The sequence below is a fragment of the Grammomys surdaster genome, unplaced genomic scaffold (genome assembly GCF_004785775.1).
Source record: "Grammomys surdaster isolate TR1022 unplaced genomic scaffold, NIH_TR_1.0 126531, whole genome shotgun sequence".
Classification (NCBI taxonomy): domain Eukaryota; kingdom Metazoa; phylum Chordata; class Mammalia; order Rodentia; family Muridae; genus Grammomys; species Grammomys surdaster.
The window spans coordinates 13,664,793-13,686,402 of NW_021621323.1; the positions used below are offsets into that span (position 1 = coordinate 13,664,793).

General features: G+C 40.3%; 1 protein-coding gene and 1 non-coding gene across 3 annotated transcripts in view; one reads left to right on the forward strand and one right to left on the reverse strand.

Moving 5' to 3' along the window:
- The window catches only part of Ank2 (ankyrin 2), a 567,056-nt gene that overhangs the window by 481,427 nt on the left and 64,019 nt on the right, over nucleotides 1-21,610 (forward strand). For both annotated transcript variants that reach the window (XM_028760361.1, XM_028760362.1), the window contains exons 19-23: nucleotides 6,325-6,423; nucleotides 7,635-7,733; nucleotides 10,720-10,818; nucleotides 11,865-11,963; nucleotides 20,778-20,850. In XM_028760361.1, coding sequence (XP_028616194.1) covers nucleotides 6,325-6,423; nucleotides 7,635-7,733; nucleotides 10,720-10,818; nucleotides 11,865-11,963; nucleotides 20,778-20,850 — 469 coding nt within the window. The remainder of the gene's footprint in view (nucleotides 1-6,324; nucleotides 6,424-7,634; nucleotides 7,734-10,719; nucleotides 10,819-11,864; nucleotides 11,964-20,777; nucleotides 20,851-21,610) is intronic.
- On the reverse strand, nucleotides 4,847-4,979 carry LOC114614890. The gene has a single exon (XR_003710401.1). It is a non-coding gene; the product is annotated as a small nucleolar RNA SNORA17 (small nucleolar RNA).

Below are 21,610 nucleotides of genomic sequence, written 5' to 3' on the forward strand. Positions count from 1 at the left end.
TGTGTGTGTGTGTGTGTGTGTGTGTGTGTGTGTGTGTGTGTGTGTGTATGTATCCTTGTTTTTGAGAGTATGCAAAGGAAACGTGGCTGTGCTAAAAGCCCCAAGATAACAAGGAAGGCAAGCATATGAGAACTAGAAAACCATGGGATGCTGCTGATTTCTCCTACATGTTTGCTACCCATAACCCTGCAGTGTGGGTCTTTACCTTTCTTCTCAAGCCAGTTCAGTTATCTCTCTGTGCAGCCCTGCTTTCTCAGTGTCTCCTTGTGGTGTGAGCATCACGGGAAGGCTAGCCCATACTGCCTAGGAGTTAAGATCACTGCATTTCCAGCAGTCGCACAGTGCCCTAGTTTCTTCTGGTCGTGATTGCAAATTGCAGTAAGAAATTGGCTAGGAAGGCAGAGACAACGTAAAGAATGGCTTCAACAGGTGACTCTGAGTCATGGCTCGAGAACTTAATCAAACACCGATTTTTAAGCCACCTTCTGCCTATCTTAGGGGGTAGCTCTGGTTAGAACTTCCTTTTTACAGAAAGCCCCACAGTAATATGTTTCTTTCCAGTGACTAGCCTTTTTAGATGACCATATTAACTGTCAAAGATATAAGGATAAACTCGTCCAATCATGAAGGCATACGACAGATTTACTTACATATATCAACCAGGAACCAGCTGCCCAGAAACTGAAAATTACAATCGGTGCTTGTTAACTGACCATTTGACTCTCTTGGTGCTTTTTGTGGCATGTGATTGGGTAAGACAAAAACATAATAAACTTCTTAGGATTTTCCACAGATACTATGCTTTCTGTGTGTGATGGATGGATTAACTAGTATTTTGGAATATCAAGTACAGATCGGCTTACACACATTTACAGGGGTTGTATAACATGCAGTCTCTAGAAGAGCTGTGACACAGATAGATTGTCCCCAGTGTACCTAGAGCTCTGGTCCCTGTCTTTATCACTCAGAAGTGTCTCGATGCATCCTTCATTGCCGTCTCCAAAATCCTTTTTACCTAAAGTCTTCCTAGATCCTTGAAGTGTAATGTTTTAGTCTGTTGCTATGACAAAATACTTGAGATTGGGTCCTTTTTAGAGGATAAGAGTTTGAATGGGTTTATGAATCTGAAGGCTGAAAAGTCCAACAGGATGACATCATCACCTCTTTGGAGCTGGTGAGGGTTTTCTTGTTACATATTATACAGAGGAAAATATCACAAACGGAGGATGGGAGCTTTACACTCGTTAGCATTCAGAATTCTAAGTCCACTCAAAGACCCTAACTTAAAGTAGTATCAATATATACTCTTGAAGATCTAGTTTTGCCTTGAAATTTTGAGAGACATGTTTAAATCACAGCATGGAGCTGGTATAGTTGTCCCAGACTTGCATTTTAAAAAGAATAAACATAAAACCTAACAATGAAAGCTAGCATCATCTAGACAGTAAGGAAAGCCTGAACCACATTTAAATCCTGCCATTGGGGTGATCATCTGCCCAGATGAGGAAATCTTGACACTAAGATAAAAAATATATATTTTTATTTAACGTCTGTTTACAAAGGAGGAGGGCACACAACTGTTTATTGTCTGTCAAAAACATATTCATTTGAAAATAATCTGGAGAAAACTATTTAAACATTAAGACCACTTTGAGTGGATTAAAATCCATTTTACATATAATATGTTATTAATTCTTTGAGAATATCAGACAATATGTTTTGGTGATATTTGTTCTTCACTCCTCCCCCATCTAAGCCCTCTTCCTTGTACCCCTCTTAATTTTGTGTCTGTAAAACAAACAAACAAACAAACAAACAAAAACCCATAGATTCCAGTTTGTGCTGCCCACTCATGGGTGTGAAGCCATCCACTGTGGCAGTTGATCGACCAGTGGTCAGACCCAAAGAAGGAAACTGATCCACCTATCCACAGAAACTATAAACTGTCCATATCTCTTCAGTCAGGGGACCATGGGCCCCTCTCCTCATTCTGTGATAGCATATTGACTGGCTACATCTTTGTGTGGGACTTGTGCTAGCAACCACAACTGCTTTGAGTTCATGAGTGCAGCCACTTGTAATCTCCAGAAGACACTGTCTTGCTCTGGTCCTGTCCAACCTCTGGATCTTACAATCCTTTTGTGCCTTCTTCCATAATAGTCCCTGGAGATGGGGTGATATCAATATCCTGTTTGTGGCTGGGCGATCCACAGATACTTATTTCCTGTACTTTCATCAGTTATAAGTTTCTCTGTTAACTACTGTCCACTGCATGAAGAAACTTCTCTGATGAGGCCAGAAAGCTGCACTAATAATAGAGGCCAATATTGTGTTTGATTACCGGAATAATAGTAGTAGATTCATTCCTGGGGCCTGTGAGCTAACCCCACCAAGCCACTGGTTTTAATTGGAGCCAGATTCTCAGTATCAAGCGCACATGTTTTATCCTGTGGAATGAGCCTTAAATCCATTCGCAAAGCAGGCAGTGACTATAGCAACTGTGTCACTCTTACACCAGTAGGCATATCTAAGCAGGCTGGTCATCACTGATGATTGACAGGTGAGATTGCTGATGACATCCCCCACCCCCAGCAGCCTGCATAGCATCTTTCGGTACTTTGAAAACTAGTTAACGAGGAGGGGGCTTCCTGGCCAGGAGAAATTTGATTTTTCACTGACCTGTGCCTGAAGTGGGTAGTGTCTTCAGTGAAAAGGTTTTATCATTGAGATGATCAATCAAGATAAATAACTTGTATTGTTTAGGGTGTCTCCTGGTCAACTCTGTTCAACACCTCAAAGAAGGAAGCATTCTGGACAGTATGTGAAACTGATCTCACGATGCTTCTGATGGTATAATTTTTAACTTTCAAAATACAGAGAGTGAATTCACTTTGCTCTCCTGGAAACCATCCTTTTTAATATATTACTTGCTTTCAAAGAATTTAAACAGCCAGATAGCAAATACTTAAAGAGCTTTTTGACTTACACACTCAGCAAGGAAGAAGATTATTTCATTTTGGAGGTTCCTGACTTTGAGGTCAGCTTGGGCTACATCGTGACGCTCTGCCTCAAGAAACCATAAGAAAAAAAAATCAACTTGAGGATAAAAAAATGTCTGTTTTATACTAATATTCAGATTCTTAAGTATCTTCTCCTATGTCTTAATATTAAGATTTTTATGCTATAGGATTAAAAAATTGTTTGTAAGTGACAGAATTTTCATGCAAACCAGATTTCTTTGTCAGGCTGATGTTTTGTGAAACGAAGTTGAGCTAAGCTGCTCAAGGATTAACAAGTGCTAGCCCCTAAAATGAAAGTCCCCTGTGAAGTTGTAGAATGTTCTGTCTGCATGGGACACCCATCTTTTCTTTTTTTAAATTTGTTTTAAGTTTTTATTGGTTCTTTGTGAATTTCACATAATGTACCCCAGTCCCACTGTCTCCCCCTCTCTTCATATCCACCTTCTATCCTTGTGACCTACCCCTACCCCTTACCCCCCACAGAAAATGAAAATTTCATCATGGAAGCCATAGCATACACAGCATGTCCAGAGTACACCCTTTTGTCTACACATTTTTGCTGGCAAATGTTCTATACTGGGACCTCAATGGGACTCCTCTCAGATATCCTGGTGTTGCCTTGTGTTTGGATCTGTAGGACTGGCCTGTTTGTGCACTCCAGCAGTTCACGGATGGTGTAGATGCTGGGGTGAACTAATTCAAAGCCCTGTATCTGAGCCTGAGAAGTATCTGAGCTGGTCAGCCTGCTGACTCTCCCTCTTTCACCCTGGGGGCTGGCTCACCTATAACCTTCATATCTAGGGCTGGCTCTATTGTGCTGCCCAGGTGAAATACAGGGCCTGCTCTCCTGAGTGCTGCAGCAGATACGGAACAGGGACAACTCTCCTGTTCTCACGACCCCAGGGCTAGGTCTACTGCCTGCTGCAGGAGGTTATGGCTGAGAGGGGACAAAAGTATCTCTCCCTCATCCAGACTACTACATGGGAGACAGGTGGAAGGGCCAGCTATCCCATGATGGTATTCTTGGGGCTATTCATCTGCAACTCCAGAAATGTGTGTGTGTCTAGGGGGTGGGGTGGCACTCCCTGAGTATAGCAGCCAGCCAGGGGCAGGGTCACCTCTCCTGTTGTCATGTCCCCAGGGCCAGCTCTTCCCAGGTGCAGGGTGGGATCAGTTTGTACCCTCCTCAGACAGTGGTACCAGATGCCTGCCGCTCCAGAGCCATGGACTCTGATAGTAGCACAGGTTAGGAGCCCACCCTGGTCCCCGGTGGGATCACGGGCTACTCACCTCAGGCTGCTCCTCACTACCCTCGGGTCTCCATTTCTGCCTATTGTGCATACATCCTTCTGATTCTCTTTCTATTTTATTTCTCCACAACTTCCTTGTTCCTCTTAGTGGTGCCCTGAGTCTCCGTATGTCTGGGGTTGAACTTAGGAGTGCTATGCCCTGTTTGTGCATTATGGTAGTGGGCAAGGGTCATCTTGGGCGTGCCTACTCCTTTAGGTCTGCACAGCACCAGACTGGTGACTATTTCAAGCTAGCTCCCTTTCTGGGTCCTATAGCACTGGTCTGGTGGTTGTCTTGGGCTTGGTCCTCTCCTGGCTTGCCTACGTGACCCCTTGTGAGGGCTGTCTGTCTTGTGATCACTTCCATCTGGGGGCTGTGGTCCCAGGTGGGGTTCTTCAAGCCTTTAAATTGCTCCCTGTTCTGTGAATCCTTCTGGCCCTTCCTGTCACTAGACAGGCAGTTGTCTCAGGCTAGCTCCCTGTCCCAGTTCCAAGGTGCCAGACTGGTAGTTCTCTCAGGCTCTCTTTTTTTCAGGGAATGTTAAGCTACTAATCATTCAGATGTTCAAAGGTCAGAATACTGAACATAGATATAACCGCTCTCCTCTCTGCCACCTACTGACCTACATATGACACAGCAGCTACACCTGCAAAGTCTGTAGGTGGCAGGTGATCCCATGTTTTCAATGATTAGAGTGTCTGTTAATTTCTCAGAGCACCACCATGCTGGCAGCCGTGGAGTCTGAACGCCATGCTCAGTTCTCTCAGCCTCAATGCTAGAGGAGAGAATGAGCCTTCCAGCAGTGGTCAGTGGGGCAGGCCAATTAACCAGGATGCCAACTGACCTTGGACAAGGTACCTACCTCAGTTTACAGGTCTGACATTGTTAGCAATGTTTGATGGCACAGGCTTGTATTCCCAGCTACTAAGAGGGTGAAGCCAGAAACTTATAAACGCAAAGCCTTCCTGAGTTGTTAAGGCCATGACTAGCCTGGGTCCCTTAGTGAGACTTGTTTTATAATAAAAGGTAGAAAGGGAGTTAAGGTTGTAACCCGATAGTGCAGCATTTGTGAGATATGCCTGAGGTCCTACAGCCAATCACTACTACCCACTGAAAATACTAAAAACAGGTAAATACAAAGGATACCGGCATGCTAGTTGGAAGAGTGGAACACATAGCCTGGGTATACTGTAAGCAAGACCATGGGCTATAGAGGCAGGAAGTTGGCTCATAGCTATGGCCAAATCCCGTGTATAAAAAGTACTCAAAATTTACCTGCTACAAACGTATCTGATGCCCTTATCGTCAGTTTTGTTTATTTGTATATAGTGAGACTGCCAGGGTGTGGCTTCAGCCGGATAAGCTGCTTCTCTCTCTAGTCCTTGATGTTTTTCAATTAATTCTTGACTGTACTTTATCCATGTATGCAAATCAACACATTTGATGGATACTCAAAGAATAAACTTGTCTGTATAAAAATTGCCATGTTTTTTAGGTTGTTATATAAATGATAGGGTTACTTTACAAAAAGAAAAAGAAAAAAAAAACATCTTGAAGATAGCTCCGTGCCTCTAGAGTAAACTGAAAAAAAATATTTTGAACTTACTTCCAGTAACTCAATATATTTTTAACATTACTATGACACTTTATTGATGAAAATATTGATGATTGCCGAGGTTATAAAGTTTCAGCAATATTTTTGGTCCATTATTTAAGTAAACAAGAAGATTCATGAGGAGTTGTAGGTAGGCTTGAAATGAATATTGCTTGGAATCTCGTTAGCTGAATTATTTTTAAGGACTCAAGTCATAAATACCAAGTACAGAAAATGTAATTTGCTGCAGAGAGTAGGTCTTGGCTGAAAACTTATATTTACTCCACCCATTTGTCTAAAACTTGCGATGAGATGTCTGGAGAGGGCCGTATGCTTCCCAGCTCCTTTCCAGACACGATGCTGTAGGTGACCGCGTGTTTCCCGCTCTGATGTCTTCCTTTGCTTCCATTCCTGCTACAGAGTGGACTCACATCCTTACACCTTGCAGCCCAAGAAGATAAAGTGAACGTTGCCGACATTCTCACCAAACATGGGGCTGATCGGGACGCCTACACAAAGGTACAGCCGATCTCTTGGCAGTGTTGCCACTCGTTCCGGTTCGGCTGATTCTTGGTCAGCTAAGCCCAAGGTCCCTCTTCTTAAAAGTTTATTCTAAAGTATAAGCCTTTCCATGATTCCCTGGGTCTGATATGAGTCAGATGAAAGTGGCCCCAGGATCCATCTTAAGTACCAGTTCTGCAGGGTGCTGCCTACCCTCTCATGTTGGCTTTAACTCATACATATACCTCACTGGTTTGGCCTGTCCTTGGTCTGCTTTGTGCCCTTGGTCTTGAGGTGGATTGGTCTTCTCTGTGCTGTTGTTTACTTACCCATTCTTTTTAAATTGTTTTAGTATCACTTATTTTTTTTTTGTGTGTGTATATGTATATATATATACATATACACACACACACACACATATATATATGATTGTATATATCATATATATTATATATTGTATATCACATATATCATATATATGTGATATTCAATTTTATATTATATATTTATTTATGTGTATATTTATACTAATATATAATATGTTATATATTTGTATATAAGATATATTATATATATTTGTATATATAATATAATGAATTGTCATCTTCACTCCTCCCTTCCTGTCCCCCTTTCCTGCCTTCTTTTTGCTTTAACTGCTGATTTTAATTAGACTTACTTGTATGAACATCGGTGGGAAGTTACTCCATGGAGCAAGGGCACTTTCTCTATAGCTACACTACTGAAGACAGTGACACTGTGCCCCAAACAAGTGTCAATTGCTGATAGTCCCTCGGGAAGGGATGGGGCCTCCTGGGTCTCCTCTCTCATTCAGGATGAAATATTGATGGCCCCAATCTCACTCAAGTCTCAGGCAGATAATAGCGGCTGAGTAAGTTTATGAGTGCCATGGGTGTGTTATGTCCAGAAGACATTGTTGTACATCTTTCCATCTTAACCTCTTACATTCTTCCCACCATCCTTTGCCATCTCTACATACTTGTTCTACAGGACTCTTCTTCCTCCCACTGACATAGCCTCCCGTTCTCAGTTCTTGTAGCTAAGTTAAGTCTCCCAGGTGTCCCTTGCTGATGTAAAGTTCTGTGTGGTTAGCGACTGCTCACCCTATATTCACACTCAAAGGATACCAGGGTACAATAACTGAGACCTTACCCTGTGGTTATTAATTACTAGAAGTATAATACTTACACTTTGGGATTTGTCATTCACAGCTTGGTTACACACCTTTAATCGTGGCCTGTCACTACGGAAATGTGAAAATGGTCAACTTTCTTCTGAAACAGGGAGCAAATGTCAATGCGAAAACCAAGGTAAAATATATATTCAGTTTCCTTCTTGACAATCAACCTATTCTACTGTGGGTGCTTACATATGGCTCCTCAGACTTTAGTTCCTAACACCATTTTTGTTGAGGCAGCTCATACATGCAGCCACAGCAGGCTAAAATGTCCCAATGTACCATGCAATGAGACATTGGTGGTACTACCAAAGGTTTACATAGTTTTAGTGAGCATTTGCTCACTGAGATGATTTTAATAATTAGATATATTGTATTGTTTGGGCCTCTGTGGAATTAGATCTTTGTCAAACAGACATTTGATAAAGAGGGGAAAAAATCTCATTTTAACATTTTAGGTATTTTTTTTTTAGATAAACTATATAACGTTTACTGTGACCTTTGGGGCCATATATTTCAGTGGAGTAAATTGGTGAATGCCTTAATAGGCAATCTGTTAATAAAGTTTCCAGAATTTTTCCTCATGGAAGGATACCTTTGCAGAAGGAATTATATTTTCTTCCTGATATTTTATGTGTAACCATAGTTACCAAAGAATTGTTTAATTGCTTTTCAAATGCAAACATATGTACTGCCTTTCAACTTGGCATAAAAATTGAGAAACGTAAACCTTTAAAAATGAAATCATTATTTGCTTAGAATTATAATGAAACCCTGTCATATTAGATTGAAACAGACTGGACTTACAGGGAATTAACTCGTGAAAGGGGTTTAAACTGCAGTACAAAATGGTCCTCTCCTGGCTTGCTGCAAAGATACTAAGATGGGAAGTGAGGAGACAACACAGTTTGCTAGCATTTGCATATAATTCTCATCAGCTGCTCATATCTTCACGGAAATTTTATCTGGTCCTTCTTGAAGGATGGAACTTCAGCCACTTCTGTATTATAAGTGAGAGAACAGAAGTGTAAGGTATTTGAAGCTTTGCTCATCCTTAGTAGAAGAAACTAGGTCTGAGGCGGGTGTGCTGATGAGTTGGAGAGGCACAGAAATGTCTAGCCAACGTTCGTGTAAAATTATAGACCTGCTCAAACTTCCAGTATATACTCTCACTCACCACAGCTTCAGGTAAAGGTTAGACTAAATCATACCCAGGGATCATTTACCAGATCACAGTGGGCACTGAGGACTCCATATATGGTCTACTGTGGGACCAGACTGTTATTTTCTCATGACTAATTATATTTAGCATTATCTATGTAGCTGTAGGTAATCTATCTTTATGGTATACTAATATATATTAGTTTAGCATATAGAATGTTCTTTATATGTTTAAGTATTTATTATGTAGTACATGGTTGGTAAATGCTTGGTAACTGAACTAACTTGGGTTATAATGAAGTATGTTAAATTCATTTTATAGAATATTATACCTAAAATAGACAGGAAGAATTCTTAGGAAATATCACTATTTTGCCCTTCTCAACTGTTCATGGATTGATTGTCTGATCTCAAAGCAGGGTCTCTGTAATGACTGTTGGGTACTATGAGGCTCTGTAAATGAACTGTATTCTCAGGGATTTGGGGTTACTTTATTGTAGGGATCAATAGCCAGAGTTACACTTCTAATGTGACAGAGTTTCCAACACCTGGATAGAAAGACACTCACACATGATTATATTCCCACACACAGAAAAGCCACTGTGACTGTTTACGTGGGATCTTATGACACTCACAAATATAATCAGAGACTTCATATTGTCAAAATGACCAAATATGCATGTTGGCCATGAGTTGACTCTGACACTGGATGAAATGTGCACATGTATGTGCATATTATTTTAAACATAATGTTTACAAATGGACCACTTAGAAGTTACAGCTTAACACAATGGGCTCTGATACAAATAATTTTTTTTTTCTGGGCATTGCCAAGTAGCTTCTGGTTTCCATGATCCTCCACAGAGGATCTGATCCTTCAGTGATTGTGGAGAAATTGGTTAACTTTATTATTTCCAGTTTCACCATCTCTGAGATGGGGAGAAAAATATTTATTTCTGAATCACTTGCTCACCCTTCATTTAGTCAACTGCTATTTACAAAATACCTTTTACATGCCAAGCCCTGCAAGTGTGATGATGAAGATAAGGTCCAGTGTCTGGCACACATTGAATGCCCAGGCACTGGCTCCTATCCAACCATCAAGAATTCTAGTGAAAATTCTGAGTTAACATGGATACATAACTAACTTGTGCCACCAGTCAACTATTACATGTGTCTGCAAGACTGGTTCACACTAATCCTAACAGCAATTCCTTCTAAGTCAGGGTCTTTCATCTCCATGAAAGTTTCAATCACACTGTCAAAATTCATTTTTGTTTGTTTTTGTTTTTGATTCGGAGACAGGGTTTTTCTGTAAACCAGGCTGTCCTAGATCTGGCAGGAGATCCACCTGTCTCTGCCGCCTGAGTGCTGGGATTAAAGATGTGTGCCACCACACCCAGCTCAAAATTCTAGTTTTTAAAGACACATTTTATTGGGACAGAGCATTGGGATTCCAATGAAGTTTTCTATTCTAAAGTTTTCACATGCAGGCTTTTATAACTGTAGCCCTCTCCCGAGTTGAGCATGATATTTGATTCTCTTTCACTGTTGTAGATCTACGGGGTATTTGGACTGTTAACTAACAGCAGCCTGTGTGACCCTCAGCAGCCTTCAGCTAGACAGCACCTCAGTCTTCATCTTTTTTAAGGAATTATCTCATGGTTGTATTGTTCTTCCTCATTTTTTAATGTTCTCTTGGCGTAAGCATTTTAAATGCCAATCAGTTAAAATATAATAAGAGTTATAATTTGGAGTCTGTTTATCTTGTGTTTCATAGTCTGACATAAGGTGTGAGGGAGTGTTTGCTGCTGAGAAATGGGTTGCTGGGGAAATTGTGCTCTAAATAAATAATGAGGTCCTTGATGGGTTTGCGGTGAGTAAGACAAGGGAACTGAAACTGAAGGCTAACCTAATTTCCTTCTCCCTCTACGAATCCGTGCCACCGTGATCAACAGAATGGCTACACACCTTTGCACCAAGCTGCCCAGCAGGGCCACACACACATCATTAATGTCCTGCTCCAGCACGGGGCCAAGCCTAACGCCACCACTGCGGTAAGGAACTCTCATGACATGACCCTCTCTTCTGCCTTCCTCTACCTCTTCCTCTACCTCCTCTACCTCCTTCTCCTCCTCCTCCTCCTCCTCCTCCTCCTCCTCCTCCTCCTCCTCCTCCTCCTCTTCCTCCTCCTCCTTTTCCTCCTCCTCTTCTTCCTCCTCTTCTCTTGCCCTGGTGTTTTATATGCAGAGATTAAATACGGCACCTCCCCCTTAAACAAACTCCTGGACTGTGGAAAGCCCCAGATTTGGGGAGAAAAAAATTCTTTTTAGAAGTCTGTGATTTCTGGGGGAGTACTTGCTAGGAAGGAAGTCAGTTAGCTCCCTTGGGAGTGGGGCCCTTCACTTGGGCTGCTGGAAGGGTTTTGCTTACAGCTGGCTCTCAGATGTGAGCACTTTTCCAACCCCTCTCTCTTTGTCTTCTTAAGGGAGCCCAGTTTCTGAGCTGCTGGCTGGCTTGGAACTGCCTCTTTGGGACGGTGGAGCCATTGAAATGTAAACTAAGCGGTGTAATTAAACAAACAGGGTCCCCAGTGGCCTGGGCTGGATGCAGCCAGAATTGCTAGCTTGTATAGTTTTTGCAGCACTGGAGCTCCTGCAGTGCAGAGGCTAAATCTGTCACTGGGTCCCTATGGTAACATCTTACCTGCAGCAGATGGCCTGACTCTTGGTGAGCAATGAGTGTACCAGGTTCTCCCTAGTAGTTCTGGCAGATGCCACCCTCAGTTTGAAAGGTGGCTTCTTCAGAAAGCCAGTATAGCATTTGGAGCTGCTCAACAACCTCAGGGTTAAAGCATCAAGTGCTTCTTATTAAAAAGAGCAGGCAGATGCAAGCTTGTTGTGTTACCATGGTGACCTGGGCTATAGTCTAAAGAAGTTACAAAGACAGATTTAGAAGTAATGGTAAAAACTAGTGATTTTCCTGAGCTGTGCCTTGTTTTGGAAGGAAGTGCTGGCTCATGCAGCACCACGGGTGAGCTCATTGGCTCCCAAGGCAGTCCTCCCTAGCCTTTCTCACTCTTCCCCTCTTTCTCTCTCTTCAGAATGGTAACACAGCCCTGGCGATTGCTAAGCGGCTGGGCTACATCTCCGTGGTTGACACCCTGAAGGTTGTGACTGAAGAGGTCACCACCACTACCACGGTGAGTACCGAGACAACTGATCTGCTCCTGTCCTCTTGGTTTTCCCGCCACATGCTTTTCACTCAGTGTTTGCAGATTTCGTGTCGAACTTCTTTTGTTGAATGCATTGTGAGATAGACTCGGGAATATGAAGCTACACATGCATTCACCAACAGATATGAGGATTCTGTCTTTTACTCAATATAATTTCAAATAAAATTCATGGATGTAGCTTTGTAACTGTAGAAAAGTACCCTTTCCCTGTGGCTGTTTTTCCTCTATCTCATTCCTCTAGGTATGTGTGACACCTACTGCTGGCAGAGAGGTACCACACTCTGTAGCCAACTTCAACTTGGCCTAGAGGTCAGGTGGCATCTGAAAAGACCCCCTTACTAGTCAAATGCACTTCTGCCCACAAGCAGGCATCCTTACATTTCTTCTTTTCTTTCTTATGCCTGATGATTTTTTTTTTTAGAATCCAAAAAGAAAATTGCAGATGTCTAGTGTATGCCTAAAATCTTTTATTTCCTTGGCTTTAAAATGACTATTGATCCTTGAGGAGGCAGAAGTCATGATCATTGGCTTTTGCCAGAAAAAGTCCCTGACCAGGAGGCGTCCTGATCTCTGCATAGGCTCCAGGGAGAATTTTTTTTTTTAACTTTAACTTAAGCATGGATTCTATGAACAATGGCTTTTAAATTTATCTTTATAGAGAAACAGCAAAACATGAGATGTTCTATGGAAACAATAAAACCACAAATCAACAAAGTATTCAGAATAAGGTTCTAGTAAATGGTCCCCGCTAGGACTGATTCACGCAGTGTTGGGAACACTCGCTTCTTTTCACTGATGGGAGGGAAAAGAAAGGAATTTTGTTTCACGGGCTGATGGAAAGTCCCCGTTGACAGCCATTGAAGTAGACAGAATACAGTTGATGTGATGTGATGCAGTTTTAAATAGAGTAGAGTATGAATAATTAATGGGCCACACATTATCGGCTGAACTTCCAGAGGGGAGGCAGCTGACTGCTCACTTTTCTAGCAGACCCACCTTTAGCCGGTACACACAGCAGTTATAAAGATCTAAAGTATAGATTTGGTAAATTATATACAAGAAAAGTCTTGTCAGTGTTCATCTCCCTACTTCGGGGTCATTATATATGGCCAGGGAATTTTAAAAAAAAATTATATTCCATTTAAACATTTTAAATTAATTCAGAAAAAAGCCCTGGTTTCTGCAATGTCATGCAGTGCTATGCATTTCCATTATGTGTTACTTAAATGGAGATAAATTTGTCCATCCCCTCAAACCTTCATTTTCTTGTGGTAAGAATATTTAAGGTCTTTCTGTATGCCTGAGTCTTTTTTTAAATTTATTTTTCCTCAAATATGCCTGAGTCTTAATTGCTTTAAAAATATGGGACTTTTTTGTAAGAGGAACGTCTTCAGATGAAAACTTACCTGACAATGTCACCTCAGAATAGCATGCACATCGGAAGAAATGAAGGCTTTAGTGACAAGATTGGCTGAGCATATGTACTGTCAGAAGTCTTGATTTTGCTTGTTGGTTTGGTTTGGGGTTTTTTTGTTTTGTTTTTGCCTACTTTGTTACTTTTTCTGCACTGGGAATCATGGATATGTGTTTTCACTGAATTGCCGCTAGATGGCGGCCTTGTGGCTCTTTCCCTCTTTTGGCCCCACCCCCTCCTCATTCATTTGATAAGTAACATTTCTTCTTTATTGGAGGAAAGATGTGAGAGGCCTCTGTGCTACTTGCTGAAAAGTATCAGTGGTGCTAACCAGCTCCTTTGCCCAAGCGAAGGGGGAAGGGGGAAGAAGCATGACACAGAGAAAAAATATATTCTTTTTTTGCATCAACAACATTGGGAAACTTCACATCTTTGGGAAACTTTCACAAGATTTGATGTGAATAAATAGTAATCGAAAAAATGATCTTAAACATAAAGACATGTATTTTAAAACAGAAGCAACTAGCATTTAATTTAAACATTCTAATTGCAAGGCTGGGAAATGGCTCAGTGGCTAGCACACTGTTCTTGCAGGTAAGAACTAAATTTGGACCCCCAGATCTCATATAATGCTAACACATATCTTTAAATCTGGTGCTCCTCTGATAGGATTGGAGGTAAAGGCAGGAGAATTTCCAGAAGCTGGAGGGCCAGCTAACAAGAGGTTCACAGCAGCAAACAATGCAGTCCTATCTCAAACAAGGTGGACAGTTAAGACTGACAGCCCTAGACTACCCTCTAGGCACCTCGGTGTGTGTTCTGCAGTTACACAGGTGAAGTGCATCCCCTCAACACACACTGCTGATTTTTAAAAAATGCTACTTACCATCTCTAAGCAAGCTATCTGATGGCTGGTCAGAAATCAAATGTACAGGACAGGCATGGAAGGTCCTCTCTCCAATGGTTAGCTCAAATACAAGGCAACTGTTTTTAGGACATTTTAAGAGTTCTTGCTCTTTATTTATTTATATTTTATTATGTTTTATTCATTACTATGTTATTATTTATATTCATTTTAATGCGGGGCATTATTTGAAAAATAAAAACCCCACCATACTTAGAATTCAAATTTCTAGGTGAAAAAGCCAATAAACTGTAAATAACACATAGACTATCAGATTTCAGCTAAGGTATATCACTCACAGTAAGTAAACCAACTTCCATGCAATCTGTTTTATCTAAGGGGGTTGTATTAGTGGTGTCATGGGTTGTTGCTGTTGTTTTATGTGTATGGGTATTTGCTTATGTATATGTCTGTGTAGCATGTGCATGCCGGGTACCCTCCGAGGGCATAAAATCCTCTGGAACTGGAATGTTAGATGGTGGTTAGCCACCATGTGGGTGCTGGGAATTGAACCCAGGTCCTTGGGAAGAGCAGCCAGTGCTTTTAACTACTGGCTACCTGTTTTGATCCTGCTTTATCTTTCTTTTCTTGCTCTCTTAACTGGCTCCTGATAGGATTGTAGGTTTGGTTTTTGACATGGAATTTAAAGCTGAAAATCGTGGATGGGTTCTCTTCCTGCAGTGCACTTTCCATTGGGAGGTGATGTGCGCTCGTTCTTTTTCTCCATAGTTTCTTCTCTCCATAGTGTGCTGTCTATGATACCTCAGATAATTAATATGTAAGATTAGTAGTATCCTGGATGTGGAGTGACACATCTGGAATTTGATGTAAGCTGCTGAATCACAGAGGCGGCTTTTCTAACCATGCCAGTATAATTAATCTTGATTTCGCCGAAAAGCAGCTCAGCCAAAATGTTGTGAAAGAACAATTCCTAACTAGTTTTCAACCAAAAATACCACCCAAGAGGTATACTTTATTGTTTTTCACTGGTATGGCATATTTAATGTCATTTTCTAAAACAAAGAAACAAACAAACAAACACCAGCGCTCTGAGGATAGCAAGCAGCACAAGGCATTTCATAATAAGGTCTAGTGAATCACATGGTGAGGTTACCATTAAGTGTAGTCATTGAATTATGCGATGGACTCATCTCCTGTTGCTTGCATTTAAAGAGTGTGCCACGTGTGCAGCCACGTGAGTTCCCGTGGAGAAAGAAACTTCTCTCCCAAGTTCTTTACCCCAGCGTATGAATGCAGGCATTGTGTGAAAGCAGAGCTAGGCAGGGGATTGTAAAAGAGAGCTGCTTCAGCCCAGATTGCCCAGACTCTGTGGAATCGTGGCTTGTTTCCTTAACCTTGGCTGTTCTAAATTTATACTGAGAGACACAGCAGGGGAGGCGAGGCAGTTCAGCATTGTCTAAGGATGAAGCCCCTGTAAGTTTGCCAGAATGGGGACATATTTCCAGCAACAATAGCCAACAAGCGTGATCCACTAAGATTGGAAAAACTGTGAAAAATGACTCATGCTTCCATGTAATCCACTATCATCAACTGTTTTTATTGTTTGTGTAATTTTAAAATGATGTATTATGTGGTAAATAATCATTACTAAGTAGAACATAAATTATTTAATAAATTACCCAAAGTTACCACACATAAATTATATTAAATATACAACCCTTTAATCATTAGGAAAGATTTCTTAAAGCAGTGAAGAAAATGTAGGTTTCACGTTCTAATTTGATTTGATACCATGTCTGTTAAAGGAGTCAACAAAATGAATACGGGTGATGTCATTTGACATCGTTCAATGGCCATTTTTTTTCTGTTAATGTAATCCCTTGTTCAGATGGCTAAATTGTCATCTTTGCCCAAACACCATCAATATTCACTACATGTGTGTATATAATTTATAACATGTAGATAACTTATTGGGGCTGAAGAAATGGCCCGGTGGTTAACTCTTGCTATTCTTGGAAAAGGCCCAAATTCAGTTCCCAGTACCCACATGGCCCTTGACAACTGCCTATAGCCCCTATAGTGCAGCTGAAGCCCTCTTTTGGAATCCTTAGGTTCCATGCATGTATGCAATGTATGTGCATACATGAATGCAAACATTTATACACATTAAAAACAAATACATCTTTAAAAATGTTTTATACATTTATACATTCTGTATGTTCTCTTAAAGAAACAGGTGGCATACACAATCCTTACATTTTTCTGACATATTTTGTTTTCTAAATCATTTATAATTGACTCACCCACAGCTAATTAGGTAGTAGCTATTTGGGGAGACCCACCTGTGTTGAAACTTTCTAGAGTACTTATCTTAGTTTTTATAGAAAGTCAATTATACATTTAATATTTTATCTAGCTAGGAAAGTTATATTAACAAATATGATTGACACCAACAAAAGAGGTCTAGCCTGCAGGTGACCTGATGACAGCCAAAGGGGGAGAGTGTTGAAAGGTCACATGATGGCCAGGCTCGCTCTCTGTGCTATGGTGGCTTGGGAAGTGTGTGAATAAAACGAGTGATTGGCAGGCTGGGAGTGGAGTGGGGTGGGGATGGGGTGGCTGACTAGGCCTGGTTAGTGAAGCATACAGTTTTCCACCACACAGGGAAAACCAGATATTAGCCTGTATTTATAAAATACCATGATAACAGTTCATATTTTATTTTCTATGCTTTTCCATATCATGATGAGTGACTCATTGTCTGACTTAATTATATCTCATTAATCTTGTGCATAGCATACTATTTTATTTTAACTTTTAAAGTAGTGTCCTATCTTGACCATAACATCTTGGATTCTGCAGCAGAAAGAGAAGTCCATGATCCTTGAATTATAGCTTCATTCTCCATACACTGTTCAAGTGCAGTTGTTCAAAATAATACTTGTATATCAGTAAACAAATATCTTAAGGACATCTTATTATAAAAGAAAATTATATGCTACATCTAATGACATTATTCATGAGGAGGAAGATTTATTTATGCATTTAACAAACATTCGCTGATTCCCTGTGAAGTCTGGGAGTACATCAACTTCAAATACATACTATAAATAGCATTTTACATTGAGGGCACTGTGGGTATTCAGAAAAATATCTGTGAGTGAAACGATTACTGTGTGCTGCTTTTGATCTTGCCATACACATATTCTTATATAACAGAATTTAATTCTAAAGAAAGCAGCATGGTTGTTCATTCTTGCAAGAACAACAACAAAAAAAGTATGCTCTTACACTACCAACATCTGAAATGCCACACAGCCGTTTACTCTCAAACGGAGACACACCTTCTTGTGGAAATAATTGCCTTGGAAGACAGTTAATTATTCTGGAACATTTTCACCTAACAACGAACTTCCTGGTTAGTCATATGCAATAGATATAGCCACATTATTAAATCATTTTATTTACATTTAGACACTTATTTTAAAATGTTTCAGAAAAGTGTAGTAGGATATGTTATAGTGTGGCAGTCTTCTTAAGGCTAAAATATAATCCTTAAATTGAGTTGCATAATGTAACTAAATGGGATTTTTATCCCCCTGAGACTAGGTCTAAGCATGTAACCTCTGCTGTCCTCACTTTCTAGCCAAGGCTAGTCTTGAACTAAATGGGATTTTTTTTAAAATGCTCTTAGCTCGATCTTATACTCAGAATGCAGACTTATTATTATTGTATGTTGAGACTGTAGCAGCAGAATTTTATAAGTGTGTGTGTGTGTGTGTGTGCACAATTGAAGGTCAGAGGTCTATATATGCAGCGTCTTCCTCAATCACTATCTGTCTTAGGTTTTCTGGCAGGATCTCCCTGAACCTGCAGTCCATTGATTTAGCTATGACCAGTGAGCTCTTGGGATCTCCCTGTGTCTCCAGCTCTGGCATTATAAGTATGTGCCCTTGCACTTGGGTTTTACACGGGTGCCCAAGATCTGAAATCAGATCCTCATGGTTCTGCAGCAGGCATTATACCATCTTAGCCACGTTTTCTGCTCAAAGCAGCCATATTTTAAAACTGCTTTTCCAGGTATTAGGTCTATCTTGTACCTTACTGATACAAATTGGTATAGTTATGTTCTAATTGTATTTTGAGAGAAAAGGTTTTTTTTTATTTTAACAGGAAGGGTGATATGTAGGAGGAGCTAAGGTGGGAGGAGTAAGGAGAGGAAGAGAAGGAGTAAGGAGAGGAGGAGATGGAGAAGGAGAAGAGGTAGAAGATATGAGAGAGAGAGAGAGAGAGAGAGAGGGGAAAGGAGGGAGGGAAGGAGGGAGGGAGGGAGGGAGGGAGAGAGAGAGAGAGAGAGAGAGAGAGAGAGAGAGAGAGAGAGAGAGAAAGAGAGGAACACGGAGGTGGATGTTCCCATGTCTCCGGCAGTCAAAGGTAGTTGATATATCTAGGTTGAGTCTTGGATTACACTTCTGATTGTATGGGCATCTTGTTATTGAGCATTACCAAACTTATAAAGCCTTTGATTAACATTAAAAAATTACTAATAAAAAAACCTGCTTTTCATTATTCTAATGCACAGCTGGAGATGAAGACTGTGATATATAGTTTATAATTTAACTGAGCTAAAATTATAGCTCAAATTTGAAATGCTCAACTAAGAATAAAATACTGTATTATAAAAGTCATTTAAATTTGTTCACTTCATAGATGCTTATCTGCTATCTAATCTTGGTGAGGTCATTAGACCTTGGCTTTCTCTTTCTTGCAGCATTTATTTAGTTTGCTTCCATTAAATCAATACCTATGGCCTTATGCAAACATCCCAAGAGTCATATAGGCAGGCTGGACTTATTAACATGAGCTTCAATTGTGCCATTACCTATACACCATGAGATTCTCTGGCCTTTTACTTTCTGTATTATCTTTAAACAAATATTCCACTCAAAAGAAAACCTGTTTTGTCACTTGGTGGATTTTAACATAATTTTATCACTTCAAATTTTATATATATATATATATGTGTGTGTGTGTGTGTGTGTGTACAAAGTGTGTGTCTGTGTGTGTCTGTATGTGTGTGTACAAAGTGTGTGTCTGTGTATGTTTGTGTGTGTGTGTATGTGTATGTGTGTGTCTGTGTGCATGCGTGCTCTGGGTTTGGTCACCAATACATCTTAAACAAGCTATCCTGGTGCACATGTGCAATCCAGGCCCTTGGGAGGTGGAGATAGAAGGGTTGGAGTTACAGGGTTGTTCTTACATATAGCACGTTTATAGGTTTGAGGCCAGTCTGAAATATATAATACTCTCAGAAAAATAATGGAGAAAAGACTGTGGTACTGTATGACCAGCATGGTGCGTCACATATATCTTCCACTTCTTGCTCATTTGACTGACATTTTGAATTGTTGAACACCAGCCCACATCTCTCTTGCCTGCTTTCACCCTGGTAAATATGGTTCTACTATCTGCTTCTAGGTTTTGGGCTTTTAAACAATTTCCCCAATTAATGAAGTCACATGACATTTGTCTCTCTGTGCCAGACTTTTTTGTTTTTTTTTTCATTTTGAAATCACTGTGGTGTGCTTGGGATATAACGATCATGGAGTTCATTGCTGCACAAGTGACTAACAACTTCTGAGGCCCATCATTTCTCAGATGAATGTAATTTTCAATTACAATGACCAGTTATTCCAGATGATGTTTAATGACTTCGAGCCGACTCTGAGGACTGCTTTTAATGCTCCTGTATTAGCATTCATAACAGTTTTATGGGACATTAGTCTGTGGTTTTCAACAAGGAAACTGTGGCATAGCCACGTTAAAAGACTCGCTGAAGCCTTGCAGCTCATGAGATGAGTCTACTACTGGAAGCCATGCAACCAGAGAAGCTTGATCTCTCTGCTTCTTATCTCTTATGAAATGCCTTGCAGTTGGCCACTCAGTACAGCCCTGTAGAATGCCAATAAGCAATAAACTGTAACTGTAGACTGTGAACGCTCTAAAGATGACTTATTCTTTAATGCTGGTCCTCTAACCCCTGCAGACACGTGTCAGATATAATTTACATAGCCTACCTTGTTTACAGCATTTTTCTGATGGGCTTTGCTTTTATTACATTGCATGTTTATTGCTTCATTGTAAAGCTTCTCTGGAAACTTCACTTAGTTCATCTTAGAGTTGTCTTGAAGTCATTAGTTTGGTTTCCCAGTATGACTAATTACAAGCACCATTACTAAAGACTCAATTTTTCAAAAGAGAACTAACAGTAATGAATCTCCTCTTGTACAATGTTCCTGGAACCATTGGTCATTTATCTTCAGAGAGAACAAAGGAGTTTTCATGAGAGAGAGAAAGTTTCCAAATGTCCGTGTGGATGAGATAGGGTGGTTGAAGTCTGATAACTTGCTGTGGCCATAGACAGGGGTCACCTCTGTGGCTCTGTTCATCTTTTGTCTGGCCTTGTTTTTAATTTTGCAATGAATGATTTTTATCTTTCTAGACTATCACGGAAAAACATAAGTTAAATGTTCCTGAGACGATGACGGAGGTTCTTGATGTTTCTGATGAAGAGGGTGAGTCTTTCCTGTAGTCTTTTGTGACAGCTGTCACGTTCTTACACAAAGGAATGAAAAGTTTTTTTTTAGAGACAAAGGTGGTAGTATGGATGGAAGCATCTTAACATTTAAAACCAGGTTGCAATCTTTAGTCCACTAAATTTGCTCTTGCCATTGAAAAAACAGGCAAGTCAGGTCTATGTATCTTTGTCATTATTACCTTTAACCTCTAATGACTAGTAAGATGGGGAATTAAGAAAAACTTGAAATCAGCCATGTGCTAAAAAGAGCTGGTTGATATTATGGTCATTATTGATACATATACTAATTATACCAAAACATTTCGTATTTATGTGCCTTGAAAAAATTTAAAACATTCTTCATCAATGGGATATTAAGAAGTCTCTAATTAGTACAAACGTCAGAAAATATAATAAACCCAGAAGAAAAGAGCCTTAAAAATGCATAAAATGACCTCAACACCAAATAGTACAGTCCCAACATTGACTAAGCCATCACTCATGCCAGGCAAGATCTGTACTTTCATGATGGTTTTAGAGTTGGTAAAAATTACCTAAGCCAGTGGATCTCTACCTTCCTAATGCTGTGACCCTTTAATACAGTTCCTCCTGTTGAGGTGACCCCTAAACATAAAATTATTTTTGTTACTATTCCATAACTATAATTTTGCTATTGTCATGAATCATAATATAAATATCTTATATGAAGGACATCTGATATGAGACCACCAAAGGAGTTGTATCCCACAGGTTGAGAA